The 14295-nt window shown below is 53.2% G+C and overlaps 1 protein-coding gene across 1 annotated transcript; it reads left to right on the top strand.

The window, feature by feature from the left end:
- The first annotated feature begins 2349 nt into the window (after positions 1-2349).
- On the top strand, positions 2350-12612 carry LOC114601138 (protocadherin-10-like). The gene is made up of 4 exons (XM_028738208.2): positions 2350-5831; positions 9972-10024; positions 10134-10222; positions 10571-12612. Exons 1-4 carry the CDS (start codon positions 3207-3209, stop codon positions 10828-10830), a joined length of 3027 nt encoding a protein of 1008 aa, XP_028594041.2. The 5' UTR covers positions 2350-3206; the 3' UTR covers positions 10831-12612.
- Positions 12613-14295: the final 1683 nt, after the last annotated feature.

Here is a 14295-nt window from a genome sequence, read left to right as displayed (position 1 = left end):
CAGCCTGCTTTGAGCTAGCAGCTCCCATCACGCCTAGCCAGCGTCAGCGTGGCCAAAGGCCAGGCGTGATAGGAGTTGTAGTCCAAACCCTTCCAACGGGCCGCAGTTTCCTGTCCTCGGATGCTCAGGCCCTGAGTGTTTTCATGACCCTCTCGCACAACTAGCAGATGATGCTCTTTTGCACCCTTGGCAGATCCAAGGGCGGCGACTAAATCCTTTGCCCCTGTCTCCTCAAGCGATGCGTGAGAGTTCTGGAACTGCAGCGTTGGGTTCCGATGGAAGAGCGGGGTGGGGACCTCCAAGTTCCATGGGGGAGCGAGGGTAGAAGCAGCCCACGGGAACCAGGGAATTGTGGGTGGGTGAGTGGGTGGGTGTGGCAAACGAAGCAGGGCCGGGCTAGGAGTTATTTTCCCTGCAGAGCTATAAGAGCACCCTGATATTCCCCGCCAAAATCCGGAAAAGAGTGAAAACTCAAAGTAAGTGCAGACTCTCGTCCTCTTGTGTAGAATAAGTGCTTCATAATTGCATGTATGATCAAACAAGGGTAAACTCCATTTCTGGCAGCCAATTTAGCTGTTCATGGATGGCTCCCCACGGTATGCAGCTGGAGTGAGTTGCTAGAGTGCTTTATTACGCGCTGTTTGGGGATAGGGTTGTTTTTTCTTTAACTGCCTTGCGGGTGTTTAGAGGAGGGCGGGGGGATGAAATAAACTTTATTTATTTCTAAGTTCGTCTCCAGTGTTTTACTTTTGAAGAGAAAGAAAGAGCAGTGTGTAAACAGATGGATGTGTTGCACCAGTGAGTGGAAAGCCTTGTGTCGGTAAACCTGCACTGGTGAAACACATCTGACCGCTTGCCTCGGGTTACCGGGAAGATCAATCTAGTGAGAGGTGTCTTCACCACGACTAGCCCAGCCTCCCCCCCCCCCCCAAGTGGAAGTGTGCTGTGACTGCCCTGTAGCTCGACTGCCCCATAGCTAAATCTCTCCTCCTTTCTCGGAGTTAAGCTGAACTCTTTGCCTTTCTTAACCCTCGAGCCTGACGCCCAATATAGTCTCCTCGCCCAGTCCTCTTCCTCTCCTCCCTCCCCGCAAGTGATTTTCACTGTGGTGGACAAAAAAAAGGACGGCCTCGGACAGAGGCTCGAAGATCCGGGGTGTGTGTGTGTGTGTGTGCTGTGTGTGTGGAGAGATGGCGAGCAGAGGAGAGCGGCTGCCTGCCTCTCGCCGGATCTGTGTTCTGCTCAGTATCAGTGCAGGGCTCAATCTCCTCTGAAATCTGCGCCTCTTCCAAATCCCTTAAGTAGATTGTTATCAGATTATCCTTCCCTCGCCCCGCCGCCTTTAATCAAGCCGAGCTCGGGGAGGTTTTGCTCGGAGGGCTCCGTGGGCTTCCGCAACACCCCCTGAGGAACGCCGGGAGAAGCCTGTGGCCGTCCTCATCTGCCTGAACTGGGACTGGTGGGGATACGCGAGCAGCCTCCTGCCCGGAGGAGACCCGAAATGCTCGGTTGGAGATGCTGCTGGAGAAACCTCGCGTTTAGCGCGGGACAGAGAACCTGATGGAGGAGACTCAGTGCGGGTGGCCCTCGGAGAAGCCAGGCCACCAGAAAACCAGTCAAACACCGTGAATGGGACGATGGAAGCGAAGGGGAGCGACGCCTGGACCCTCGACGGGTTTCTTGCCCTGCGACATAGGTCCCATTTAGGTCGTCGGGACTTTATTTGCAAACGTGTTGGAATTGGGCCTGAAAAGACCATTCGTTTTGATGTAGAGAGGAAGGTGAGGCAAGAGCTGCCATCGCTCCTTCCTTGTCACGCGGGAGATCACAATTCGGCTGAAGTTCTGTAGCACGGAGCAAACCCGTTGAGCCCCGCTGCCTTCCAAGGGGCGTAAATCCGCAGGAACGACGCCTCGCGGTTAGGCTGCGGACAGAAGTCTTATCTCTGCACGCCGCGTAATTGTACCTACATCAGGGAAACAACCGGGAGGCAAAAAGCAGAAGGAGGAGGACTCCCCCACCTGCCGCGCAAACGGGAGCAGAATCAGTCGACACGCAGAGCTGGTCCTGAGCAGCGGACTGCAGTCAATTTATTTCAGCCTCCCACCCACGCCTGTGGCTGGCGTGTCAGCCTGCCTGGACCACTCTGCTGCGGAAAGGTTAATGTAAAACCTGTAGAGCAGCCACACGGTGGAGCCTCCTTCCTCCAGGCGCTTTTCGCTGTTTCTGCTCTCGCCGTCGGAGTCGGCGGCATTAGAGGCACTTGGGAACTCCGGCGGCCCGGGAGCGAGGAGGAGGCGTGTTGGCGGGCGGGGGGGGGGGGGAGGGAGGGCGCTTTCTCCATGACTCTGCGCTGATAGAATCAGCCTTGATCCGGCAGTCTGGGATGTAATCCTCTTCTCTGGTAATTAAAAAACAAACAAAAACAAAGCAGCATTACAAGGAAAACGGTGCGCAGGAAAATGTAATCAATTCTGTAGAAGCTTAACCATCTGTTAAAGGTTAAATCCATGCGTGGAGTCTGATGTCAGGATAGGGAGAGGATTTGGCTTTCGATGTGTTTGAGGGCTCTTTAATCTACCCCGGAGATGCTGCTGTAGCAAACAGGGGCGGGAAGAGAGGGGATTCCTGCCATCGCCGAGCGGAATGAACTTTCTTTCTCTGGGAAGAGACCGAAGCTGAGACACCCGGAGAGAGCAGCGTCCTCCCCTCCAGCCACAGCGAGCGAGACCAGCTTCGGCGCCAACTAGGGTTGCTGCTCTTCAGGATCCACAAATTCTCCGCCACAGCCAATTTGCTTCATCGGGGACTTCTAAGCTATCCTCGCTTTGCTGATAATACACCGCGCCACGCTGGGAAGGTACCTGACCTTTTCCCGCATGGAAATGATTGCAGCCTCCTGGGTATAAGAATTAAAACACACACTCTCTCTTTCTCTCTCTCCCCTCCCCACGTCGCTTCCGCCGGCTACGAAAGGGTTAACCATTCCGCCCGTCCTCGTCGCAGCCGCTCGGGCTCGGGCTCGACGGCGCTGTCCACCAATGCGGTGCTGAAATGGCAGGCGGGTCCTCCCTTGCCGGCTCCCCCTGCCAGCCGAAAGTAGTTGGAAGTCCAAGTCCATTGATGATGAAGACGCACAAGGGCGGGAGCGGAGGCTGCAGCTGCGGCGGCGCCAGTGCTCTGCCGCGTCCGCGCTGAGCCCACCGATGCCTTCTCCCGATGGAGGCGGCGGGACTCCCCGCTGGGTGAGGGGTTCAGGGGGGGCCCGGCTCGGCCCGAGGCTGGCAGGCTGCGCCGGGAGTTGCGCGAGGCTGGAGCTGTTGCTCCTGCTAACTTCTTGCTTGGCTCTCGCTCTGGCTCCGGCGCCAGCAGCGAGCCAGCTGCACTACTCGGTGCCCGAGGAACTGGAGCACGGAGCCTTCGTGGCCAACATCGCCGAGGATCTGGGGCTGGATGTGTCTAAGCTGTCGGCCAGGCGGTTTCGCATTGTGTCCCGGGCGGGCAGCAAGCAGCACTTGGAGGTGAACCTGGAGAACGGGATCCTCTTTGTCAACGAGAAGATCGACCGCGAGGAGGTGTGCGAGGCCAGCGGGGCCTGCCTCCTGCACCTGCAGCTGGTCATCGAGAGCCCGCTGGAGCTGTACCGCGTCGAGGTGGAGGTGCTGGACATCAACGACAACGCGCCCAGCTTCCCCTGGCAAGAGTATGTGCTGGAGGTGACGGAGTCGGCGCTGCCCGGCGCCCGCTTCCCCCTGGAGAGCGCGCAGGACCCGGACGTGGGCACCAACTCCCTGCGCACTTACCGGCTCAGCCCCAACGGTTTCTTCTCGCTGGAGGTGCAGACCCGCAGCGATGGCAGCAAGTTCGCCGAGCTGGTGCTGGAGAGAAGCCTGGACCGCGAGCAGCAGCGCAGCCACCGGGTCTTGCTGACAGCTTTGGATGGCGGCATCCCCGAGCGCTCCGGCACGGCTCGGGTCGTGGTCACGGTGCTGGACGCCAACGACAACGTGCCCGTCTTCGATCAGTCCTCCTACACGGTGAGTCTTCCGGAAGACGCGCCCAAGGGGACTCTGGTCATCAGGCTGAACGCCACCGACCTGGACGAGGGCACCAACGGCGAGGTGGAGTACTCCTTCAGCGGGCACGCTCCGCCGAGGGTCCGAGAGCTCTTCAGCGTGGAGCCCCGCAGCGGGCAGGTGCGCCTGAAGGGTCAGCTGGACTATGAGCGAGCCAACCTGCACGAGCTCTACGTGCAGGCCAAGGACCGCGGCCCCTCCGCCGTCGCGGTCCATTGCCGGGTCTTGGTGCATCTCGTGGATGTCAACGACAACGCGCCCGAGGTGACCCTCACCTCGGTCTCCACGCCCGTCCTGGAGGACGCGCCTCCCGGCACCGTCATCGCCGTGATCAGCGTGCTGGACAGAGACTCCGGGGACAACGGCAAGGTGAGCTGCGAGATCCCGCCGGACGTGCCCTTCCAGCTGCAGTCCTCCTTCCACAACTACTACACCCTGGTGACCACCGACCCCCTGGACCGCGAGGCTGTGCCCGAGTACAACATCAGCATCACGGCTCGAGATCGGGGCAGCCCAGCGCTGGCCACCAGGAAGACGCTGACCGTCCATGTGTCGGACATCAACGACAACGCGCCGCGCTTCCTGCAGCCCTCCTACAGCGTCTACGTGATGGAGAACAACGCGCCCGGGGCGTCCATTTGCTCGGTCAGCGCCCTGGACCCGGACTGCAAGCAGAACTCCTACCTGTCCTACTCCATCGCCGACGGGCAGATCCAGGGCATGCCCGTGGCCACCTACGTCTCCATCAACTCGGACAGCGGGCACATGTACGCGCTGCGCTCGCTGGACTACGAGCAGATCCGCAACTTCCAGATCCAAGTGCTGGCCCAGGACGCCGGCTTCCCCCCGCTCAGCAGCAATGTCACCGTCCACGTCTTCGTGCTGGATCAGAACGACAACGCGCCGGTCATCGTGGCGCCCGTGCCCCGCAACGGCTCGCTGGCCGTGGAGGTGGTGCCCCGCTCGGCAGACCCGGGCTACCTGGTGGGGAAGGTCTCCGCCGTCGACGCGGACGCCGGCCAGAACTCGCGGCTCTCCTACCAGATTGTGCAGGCGACGGACAGCAGCCTCTTCAGCGTGGCCTTGTACACCGGCGAGATCCGCACCATCCGCGCCTTCCTGGAGAAGGACGCGCCCAGGCACCGCCTTCTGGTGCAGGTGCGCGACAACGGGCAGCCGCCGCTCTCGGCCTCGGTGTCGCTGCTCCTCTCCGTGGTGGACAGCGTGCCCGAGGTGCTGTCGGACTTCAGCGAGTTCCCGCTGGGGCCCGAGTCCGCCTCTTCCACGCTCACCCTCTACCTGATCGTGTCCCTGGGCTCCGTCTCCTTCACCTTCCTGGTAGCCATCGTCATCCTCACGGCCGTCAAGTGCCACAAGGACCGGCTCACCCTCCAGGACTACGGCTGCTCGCTCCCGCCCTGCGGAGGCGGCGGAGGCGGCGGCAGCTGCTGCTCCTGCGACCCCTCGGGGCCCCCGACGGACATCTTCAAGAACTCCAACCACATCCACAACTCCCAGGTCCCCTCGGGCAACAAAGGGGCCACCAACTGCGGGGAGGGCGCGGCTGTGGGGGGCCCTCCGGGCTATTGCTACAAGGTCTGCCTCACCCCGGAGTCGGCCAAGAGCGACTTCATGTTCCTGAAGCCCTACAGCCCGGCTGCTCCCAGGAACAACGAGAAAGTCCCGGACAACTTGCCACCAGCTCAGGGAAAGACGCCCCGCTTGGCCAATAATTCTCTGCAGCCCTCCAGCCAGGTAACCTCTGGGGAGGGAGGGGGAAGCTGTGCCAAAAAGTGTCCGGAAAGTCCCTCGAAAATGATTAGGCAACTCTACGCCCCCCCCCCCCCCCCCGCCGCCGCCCGCCCCTGTCTTCAAAAAAATAAATCCGCGCAGGGCGAAATCTTTTCATTCCTGAGCAACTTTTTAAAGATAATTACCCGGCCCTTTGATCAAGTGGCAGCGTCGACATTAGTAACCATCAGACAGCAAAAAATTCTCCACCAGGCTTCTTGCCGTTTTAGTTAATTATTTTGAAAACGTCAGGCTCGTTTTAAATTAGTGGGACGAGCGGAAAGCGCTCAGAAGTGATACTCGAGCGCCCATTAAGGCTGAGACGAGGAGCGCGCCGAGGAATCTGGGACCGGCTCTGTCGAAAGAGATGACAGCTCCCCTCGCCTGACGGCCCCGCGGCTCGTCTCGCTGCTGCTGCCTGCCTGTCTCTACCCCTCCCTCTCTCCCTGGCTGCCTCCCACTCGAGGTCTTTCTCCCAGCCCGCGGGAAAGGCGCGAGGTTGGCGTGGGGGTCGCTGGCTCACCGTAAAGGCAAGGGGTCAACCACCTTCACTCCCTCCCTCTGGCTGAGAGGAGAAAATCAGGTGGAGGCGAGCAACCAGCCTCCACTCACTTACTTGGGGGGAAGTCACACTGAATTCCCTGGGGTTTTCTTCGGAATAAGCGTGCACAAGCTCTCCCCTCCCTCCCTCCCTCTCTTTCTTACGCACCCACGCACGACACACACATCACATTCCATATCAGAGAAGAGAAGGGCTGCAGAGACGGGCCCAGGACATCGCAGTGGTGGAACGGTGGTCATGTTGTAAATGCACCGCGCCTACAACTCCCCATAAGGGGCTCTAGCTTATCCTTTCTTCTGTCAGGGGAGCAATCCACCAGGCGGCTTTCCTGCTCAAACCTCCTTGAAATAAATGACCAGGTCCCATTCTTTTCAATGCGTGTGAGCAGGAGAATTTCCCCATGCGTGGTGCCCCAGAATGAGCGCCCCTCGCTCGATCCCTGTGGGGAAAGGAAGGGGTTAAGGCGGCACTCTGTTGCTGCTGCTGCAGAAGCAGCGTTGGGCTTGACAGATCTTTCTGCTTGGGAAGGACCAGTCCTGCCTGGTGCTGTGTTTGGCTCCTTCAGAGGCGCCTCCTTACCTTTGCCACGATCCCATTTGCTGAGGACCCCTCCGCCCTCCTGGCACCTCTTGAAATTGATGCTGAGCTCTTCTCGGTGGCAGGCGAGCGGAGGCGCTTTGTGGGGGGAGGCGAACGCCTTGCTGTTTCAAAGAGCGGATCACTGGGCTGGTGTAAAAAAGAACAGAATAGGCTGGCTGCTGCGGGGAGGGGCGGGGGGGGGAAAGAAAAAACCCTTGACAGATAGAAAGAGATTTTTATGTCAACATTTGTTAAGCATATAAATGAATAACGTCTAATTTTTCCCGATGAAATACTATTTCAATAACGCGATTACCCAGGATGGACGAGGATGAAAAGCATAATCCACTTACAAACATTTGAAAACCACTTTTAACCATACAGCCCTTTTTAAACGAGCACAAGTCATTCTGCAGACAGGTCGTCTTCCTTTTTCACATTTTCGCTTGGATCGTTGGACACAGTTGTCTAATATGTTAATGCGATTTTCCTCTAGTCAGTTACAAACTCCCCCTAGTGACTTGAGGTACGGAGCTGATTTCCACACCTCTCCGCCTCGGGCGGACCAAGGAGAGAGCAGCAAGGCCACAAAAGCTACCTCGCTACGGGGAGGGAGGCGGCTGGCGCTGCGGGGGCGGGGGAGGGTGATAAACCTCTCACCGGAAGGATCCAACAGCAAGACAGAGACAGACAGAGAGACAAACAGGCCGTGGTCTCTCAGAAGAGATGGCATGAAAACGTATTGGGAGCATCTCCGGGGATATTTAGGGCATGAAGGATTGCATCCATCCATCCATTCCTCTTGAGTTAAAGGTTGGCATTTTACAGAGGAGGAAGAGGTCCACGCAGCAGGATCTCCCAGCAAGAGGCCTGGGGGGACTTGCCCTCCCCCGTTTCTCAACCTGCTGACTCCCTTGCAGGGCACATGAGTAGCGCAGGTGGGCGAGAAGCGCCCTCGAGGCCGGGCCTTTGCGCTTCAGAGAGGGCAGGCGATCTCGGAAGGTTCCGAGGCTGGGTCACCATTCTCCAAAGCCCCCTCGCGGAAAAGAGGCGACAGGGATGAACCCCTCCCCCCGCAGGACTCGTTTCAAGGAGGGAGGACCATGGAGCTTGGCCCCCGAAGTCGCCCCTGCCTGCCTCGCTCTTCCCTCCCCGCTCTTTCCCAAGCCAGGCGCCTCCTGGTTCATCTCCTCCCGGGGCTCAGCGCCCCTGACCCGCTTGGCGAGGCCTCTCCATCCATCCAGGGTGGCACATTGGCAGGCAGGGAGCGAGGGAGGCTTCCTCCTCCCGCACCCAGTACGTGACCCCCATGCTAACGAGGCAGGCATATTAAGTCAAAGCGCATAACAATAGGACAATAATTGGGGATTTTCAAAGTAAGCCGAAGCGAGCGGCGCTTCCATTTCACAATCCAGCGAGTCTGACACCGAGATTAAAAAAACCCACTTCGGCAAAAGCCAAGTCGGAGCGCGCCCGAGAAAACGCAGAATACCAATGAGGGGGCCTCTTGGGAAGGAGCTCGGGGCTCTCTGGCTGGGGGGGGGGGGGCTAGTCGCCCCGCTGTGGGAAGGAGCGCAGCCCCGGTGGAGGGGCTCTAAGCGGCGCCCCCCGGAGAGGGTCTTCCGCAACTGATCTCAGGCGCGGCAGAAACCCCCAAGAAGAGGCGCGCGCGGGGAGGGGGGGGGAGAGACGCGGCTTCCCTTCCTTTCCCTTCGGGCGAGAAAAGACCCCCTCGACCAAATCTTTCTGATAAGCAGCGGCTGATTGAGAGGAGCCCAAGGAAGTCAGGTTCTGCTATGTGATATTCAAGCTGAGGGCCCCATTTTTTTAAAATCTCTGCGTTTGAAAACAGGAAAGAAGTACCCAAAGGAGCACTTTCTCAGAAAGTAGCTTTTCACTTGTAGGCCGGCTGGTCCTTCCATGCAAGCACATCGCTTGATTCCTCGACTTTGCATTACTTAACACTTGAAGGATCGCAGCCGAGTTTGCTGAACAGACACCGTGGTGTCCGGGGTCCTGTAAGGTGTTACAAAAGTCCTTTCTGTGGCTCAGGGATGAGTCAGGTTCTCACATACAGCAAATCATGACTTCCTGCTGCAGGCAAGAGGGGATGAATTTGCATGCAAGTACCAACCCAGGGCCTTGTGCAACTTTGTAGAACTCCCTGACTGGGACTCATGGAAATCAGGCCCCTGCTTCCAAACCAGGTGCTGTCTGGTTCATGGGCCCGGAAAATGACAGTGGCTTTTGGAGGAGCAGAGGGCAGCCCAGCCTCCTTCCTTTCTGCCCAAGGGACACTTCCCTCCTGCCACACCATATAGCCTGACATGACCCACTGCTGTTCCTTGACTGCCATTCTCTTTCTTCCAGTTATCCTCTTAGTCCCAAGCATCCTTCTGCAACTCTCTGCTCCCTGCCACAAACCCCCCATTCCCACACACCATTGACTACCCACTAAATTGTCACACCTGACCAAGCAAGTTTCCGAATCCTGCCAGCCCAAGCACCAAGATGTTCACATCTCCTCCACTGATGGCTCCAACATGGTTGCTACCACTGCCACCACCTGCCAATGCTGGCAAATATCAAAGTCATTGCTCTTCTCTGTACAATGCTTTATCTGTTCTGTTCTTCTCATAGCCCCACTGCATTATTTTAGAGGGAATTATGCAGGATTAGCCATGTGTATGGGAAGTAGCTGCCATTATGAATTTGCATCTTTGCTCTATTAAAATCATGGCTTCTTGGTGCTGAAAGTAGTTAAATAATTTGCCTGAAGTGTGTACGGAAGACCCTGAGGGGGCCTAATTAGGCCTCTGTGCCTTGTGTTTTATGACCCTGCTGTAAAACACTGCTAGCTGCTATGCCTATTGAAAACACAAAAGGCTGGCAGAACAGCATCCATTGGTCAAGTGTAATGAAGGCAGATATTCTACTCAACATCCGCTTTTTCTCATTTGCAGGTGAAACAACCCAATACAGACTGGTTGCCATCTAAGCAATCAACATTGAAGAGGTACTGGGATTGGTCTGGGTCATTTAGTCATAAAGCAATGGCTATGGAGCATGTTAGGTGTTCTTACCCTAATCTTGGATAACTCTGTTTATTTGCTCCTCTTTTTTAGTTCACAGAGCCTAGAGGATGTAGGGGGAGTTCGTCGAGGAATCCAGAAGGAACATGACAGGTTGCGCACTTTGGTCACTCCAGTCTCTGGTGAGTTTTGATCCTTGGATTCCCAGAATAGTAAATTAAGAGCTGTTGGTATACGTCCATCAAATGTTTAACTCCCATACTCCTTTGGAGTGCTCAATTCTTGCCATATTTACATTTATTTTGCTTTACTAGTTGAAGTAAGCTATGGTGTGTAGATTTGTAGGGGCGGGTGGTTCAGTCCCAGCCCTTCAAGATTTTATTTTGCTGACTTTGACACTTCATATGGAAGCTCAGATATGCTATTGGGAACTGGATGGAGCATATCTCATGAATGGGACTATGTTTGATGTGCTGTGATCCCCCTGAGATTTTCTTTCTGTCAATAGATAACATCTTCTCTTTTCACAGAGCTCCAGAAAGCACCTGGTGCCTCAAACAGCGTCTGGACACCTCGGTATGCTCCTGTGTACTCACAGCACATGTCCCCTCTGGATTACCAACACAACGTGTATATTCCGGGGACTCCTACTATGCCTGCCAATAAGGATGGGCCTCTGTTTCTGGATCAGGAAGCCAAAAACAGCTTCTCTACTTTTGGAAAGAGGAAGAAAATGACCACATATTGTGATATACATGACAACATGGTTATTAACAATAACTTGAAATAATGCTTGCTCTTGGTCAGTAGTGGGCGCAGAAGAGGACAGGGTGCTGTCCGTGGTGCTGGTGAAGCAAGGCTGAGATTTCTGGACTTTGTCACCTGCACTGTTCTGCCTGGTACAAGTGGCTGAGAAGTCTTCTGTGCAAGCTGCCTTCCCTGAAAGCTTGATGATCTGTGAAAGACTGTGATGCTATGTCACCAACAGCAGTTGTAATTTGTGATTAAACTGAAATAAGTGCCACTGGACAGCAAGTGGTTAGTAGCTTTTGACATGAGAGAATCGATGAAAAGGAAACTAAAAGAATGTAGATTCTTTCTGTTTCATTTGTCAGGTCTGGTGAAGGCTCTAAGCAGGAAACACCACATGGTACTTTGATGTTAAATGAAAAGCTTGTCTTCTATTGTAGAACAGGAATGTCTCAGGCGGTGGCAGGGGGAAGGGTATAGAGCAGGGATGGGACACCTGTTGCCCTCCAGATGTTGTTGGATTGCAATTACCATAATCCCTGGCCATTGGCCATGCTACCTGAGGTTAATGGAGACCAACAACATTGGTGGAGGGCACAGGTCTCCTCCTCCTGCTTTAGAGAATGTGTGTCTATAAGTCAAAACAGCCATGCCCCGCACACTTCAACAGGTCTTTGTGCAAGAGCTCCATTTTGTAAAATGTGTAGTTTTCTTCTTCTTGGTATGTGTGAATATATCAGGTGCACTTTTGTGTGTTTCTCATCCTGTTAGCACATCAAAATAGCTGCAATGGAAAATCACAGAAACCCAAGAAAATGCTTGAGTTTAAAGTAATAGGGATTTATGCTCTCATCCAGAATGAGGTTTTACTGCTCTAGAAAGTGTGAATAATTTCTTATTGGGAATGGGGGTAATGCCCAGCATGCAAAAACCAACCCAGCTACAGTGTTTAATATTTCACCTAAAGATAACAAAATTAAGTGGTTTATTTTTTTGATCACACTCACTAGGATGTAAAGCAAAGCATGGAAGTCTTTTCAATTGACATTAACCTTGTGGTTGGAAAGAAGAGGGTTCTAAAAAGGTTTTGTTTTGTTTAGAATGAAGCTTACACATGACTGAGGTTTGGAACAGAGATGAAGCAAGAATCTTACTACTTTTATCTCCCTGCCCTGCAACTATCTTTCTTATTTCATCATGGGGGCTTTGGTAGGGGAAATAAGACACAAACTGGACAGCCAAGAGATTTGAGGGTCCAGCTCACTGGTTGGATGTAGGAGTGCATTTGCTTAAGGAGGGACCGTATTATCTTGTGAGTTTAATTCCCATGAACTGTCAAAAAGAGCAGTGATCTGGGGAATCAGGGCAGTGTATACTTAATTGTGCACACAGACAATCCAAATTCTGCACTAAGGAAAGTGTGATCTGCACAGATTATGCACATTTTCATATTTTTTTTTTTAATATTGTAGTGTTTACAGTTCTGCATACTATATTCTGGTCTTGCTTGTCACAGGGAGGGCAGGACTATGCAGGGCACTGAAGCCCTCACCCCAGCTGCTGGAATTCTTCTCCAGCCACCCCTCTGGCTTCTGCTATTTCAACTGGCATTTCACATTTTCAACCATATCTTCATAATCATAAGGGCTGAAAACTTGCCTTTTCAAAAAAGAGAACCAAGCACCTCAGGAAGCCAAATTCTGCACCCAGTACTGCATTTAGCATTTCTCCCCAGGATGTCACACACATTTCCCACACACTTTTGAGTGTATCTTCAAAGCCATAAAGACTGGATCTTTTTTTAAAATAAATTAAAATAAAATAAAGGTGATTATTTCAGGATACCAAATTCTGCATCCAGTAATACATTCCACGCTTTTTTCCTGAGCTCTTGTGAAAACCAGGCATACACAGAGCTCTGCTAACACAATTTTTTTAATGGGGCAAAGCTGGATAGGCAATTCTGCAGCCCCTAAAGGGGCATCCTTGAACCTCCTAGCAGAATGGATGCATTTGTTCTCCCACAAGGACCTTGCAATCTACCAGGCTTAGGGGGGAAGGCTGTGTTATCTTCCTTTCTGCTAGCAACTTATGTGGATGGATGTCAGTGCAATATCTGTGGGAGGAGGCAATTATGAATTTTCAAAGATGGCCAAGCTTTTACTGCTCTGCTTCACCAAGCATGGCTAATTTTAAAGGCAAAAGGGATCTTGAACACAAAGTCTTCACATTCTGAAATTGCATTGATAGAACATTGGGGTGGGAGTGCAGGAAGATGGTTCACTTGAAACAGAGGACCAATATCAGCATTTTCTTAAAGAGGCATGTCTGACCTACTGGCAGTCCTGCCCTCAGGTGTCTACCAGAAGATGGAGCCCCCTTCATCATCATCATAATGAAAATAATATTTTTTATTTATATCCCACCCATCTGGCTGGGTTGCCCACTCTGGGCAGCTTCCAACACATATAAAACACCAAGCATTAATAATAACAATCTGATCCAATTTAAAAAGTCGTAATAACTTTAAAATAAACAACTTATATCAAATAAAGCAATATTCAATAATCCATTAGAATCTAATAGTAAACAGTAAAATTAAACTTCAGCAAATAGTCTCTACTACAGATCGTGTAACTGGTCATATTTTCCTCCTTGTGATTTGTCATATATGTTGCTTCCTCTTTAGCTGTGTGCATCTACAATTTGGGGGTATGCACTGCGTTTTTCTCCACACATTTAAGGATTTTAAGTTGCAGCTGAATTGGCTGTAGGCAAGTAAGGGTAGCTGGGGGGCCACGAAGCACCAGAGGTCTGTCTGCTAGTACACTATGTGGGATAACACTGGTACTGGATCCCAGGGCATAGCTAGCTCAGACCACACAGAAGCCAACAGGGGATGTTGGAGGATGGAAGAGAGAAAGAGGTGAAGCACTAGCCTGAGTCTCTCTGTGCTTGCAGTGGCAAGTAGGATGGCCCTGCACTTGCTTTTCACCAGTACTGCATCCTCTTTGTAAGGCTAGTGGGGAATCAAAGGCAATTGAAAAGGCCATGGGTAGAATTCTGCCCACTAGCTGCTGTCTGATCATGTTGTGAGTAGTTGCATGTGAGTGCAATTCTGGGCTGTGGGGGAAACTGAAGGGAATCCCTAGGTTACCATCTTGCTCCAGGAATGTCCTAGATATGGGATATAAACCAGTAGAATGGCAGGCAGAATCTGAACTCAAGGCAGCCATGAGTCTTCAGCTCAAGATATTTGCTCTGTGTTTGTCTATGTGTGTTTGTAACAGGCACTTCAGATCTAGACATTTGTAACTCCACACTCATTTTTCTTAAGATTGGCCTGTGTGAGCAGTAAGTTATTTGCTGAACAGTTCAGTCTGAGAGGCCCATTTAAGATAATGCACAGGTGGGAATAATCTTTCTCGAAAGATACATTTTTTCCTGTATGCATGGAAACTGTGTTGACAAGTCTGCCAGAATCACAGAAAGAAAAATTGCTAGT

This window comes from Podarcis muralis, chromosome 8 (assembly GCF_964188315.1).
Source record: "Podarcis muralis chromosome 8, rPodMur119.hap1.1, whole genome shotgun sequence".
In the NCBI taxonomy this organism is placed as follows: domain Eukaryota; kingdom Metazoa; phylum Chordata; class Lepidosauria; order Squamata; family Lacertidae; genus Podarcis; species Podarcis muralis.
This window is presented reverse-complemented; position numbering and strand designations above follow the sequence as displayed.

What these genes read in the sequence shown, in the direction of transcription:
- LOC114601138 (XM_028738208.2), top strand. Translation starts at nt 3,207, where the DNA reads ATGCCTTCTCCCGATGGAGGCGGCGGGACTCCCCGCTGGGTGAGGGGT. An exon ending in CTCTGCAGCCCTCCAGCCAG is followed by an intron (nt 5,832 to 9,971) that starts GTAACCTCTGGG and finishes TCTCATTTGCAG; the next exon opens with GTGAAACAACCCAATACAGA. An exon ending in TTTGGTCACTCCAGTCTCTG is followed by an intron (nt 10,223 to 10,570) that starts GTGAGTTTTGAT and finishes CTCTTTTCACAG; the next exon opens with AGCTCCAGAAAGCACCTGGT.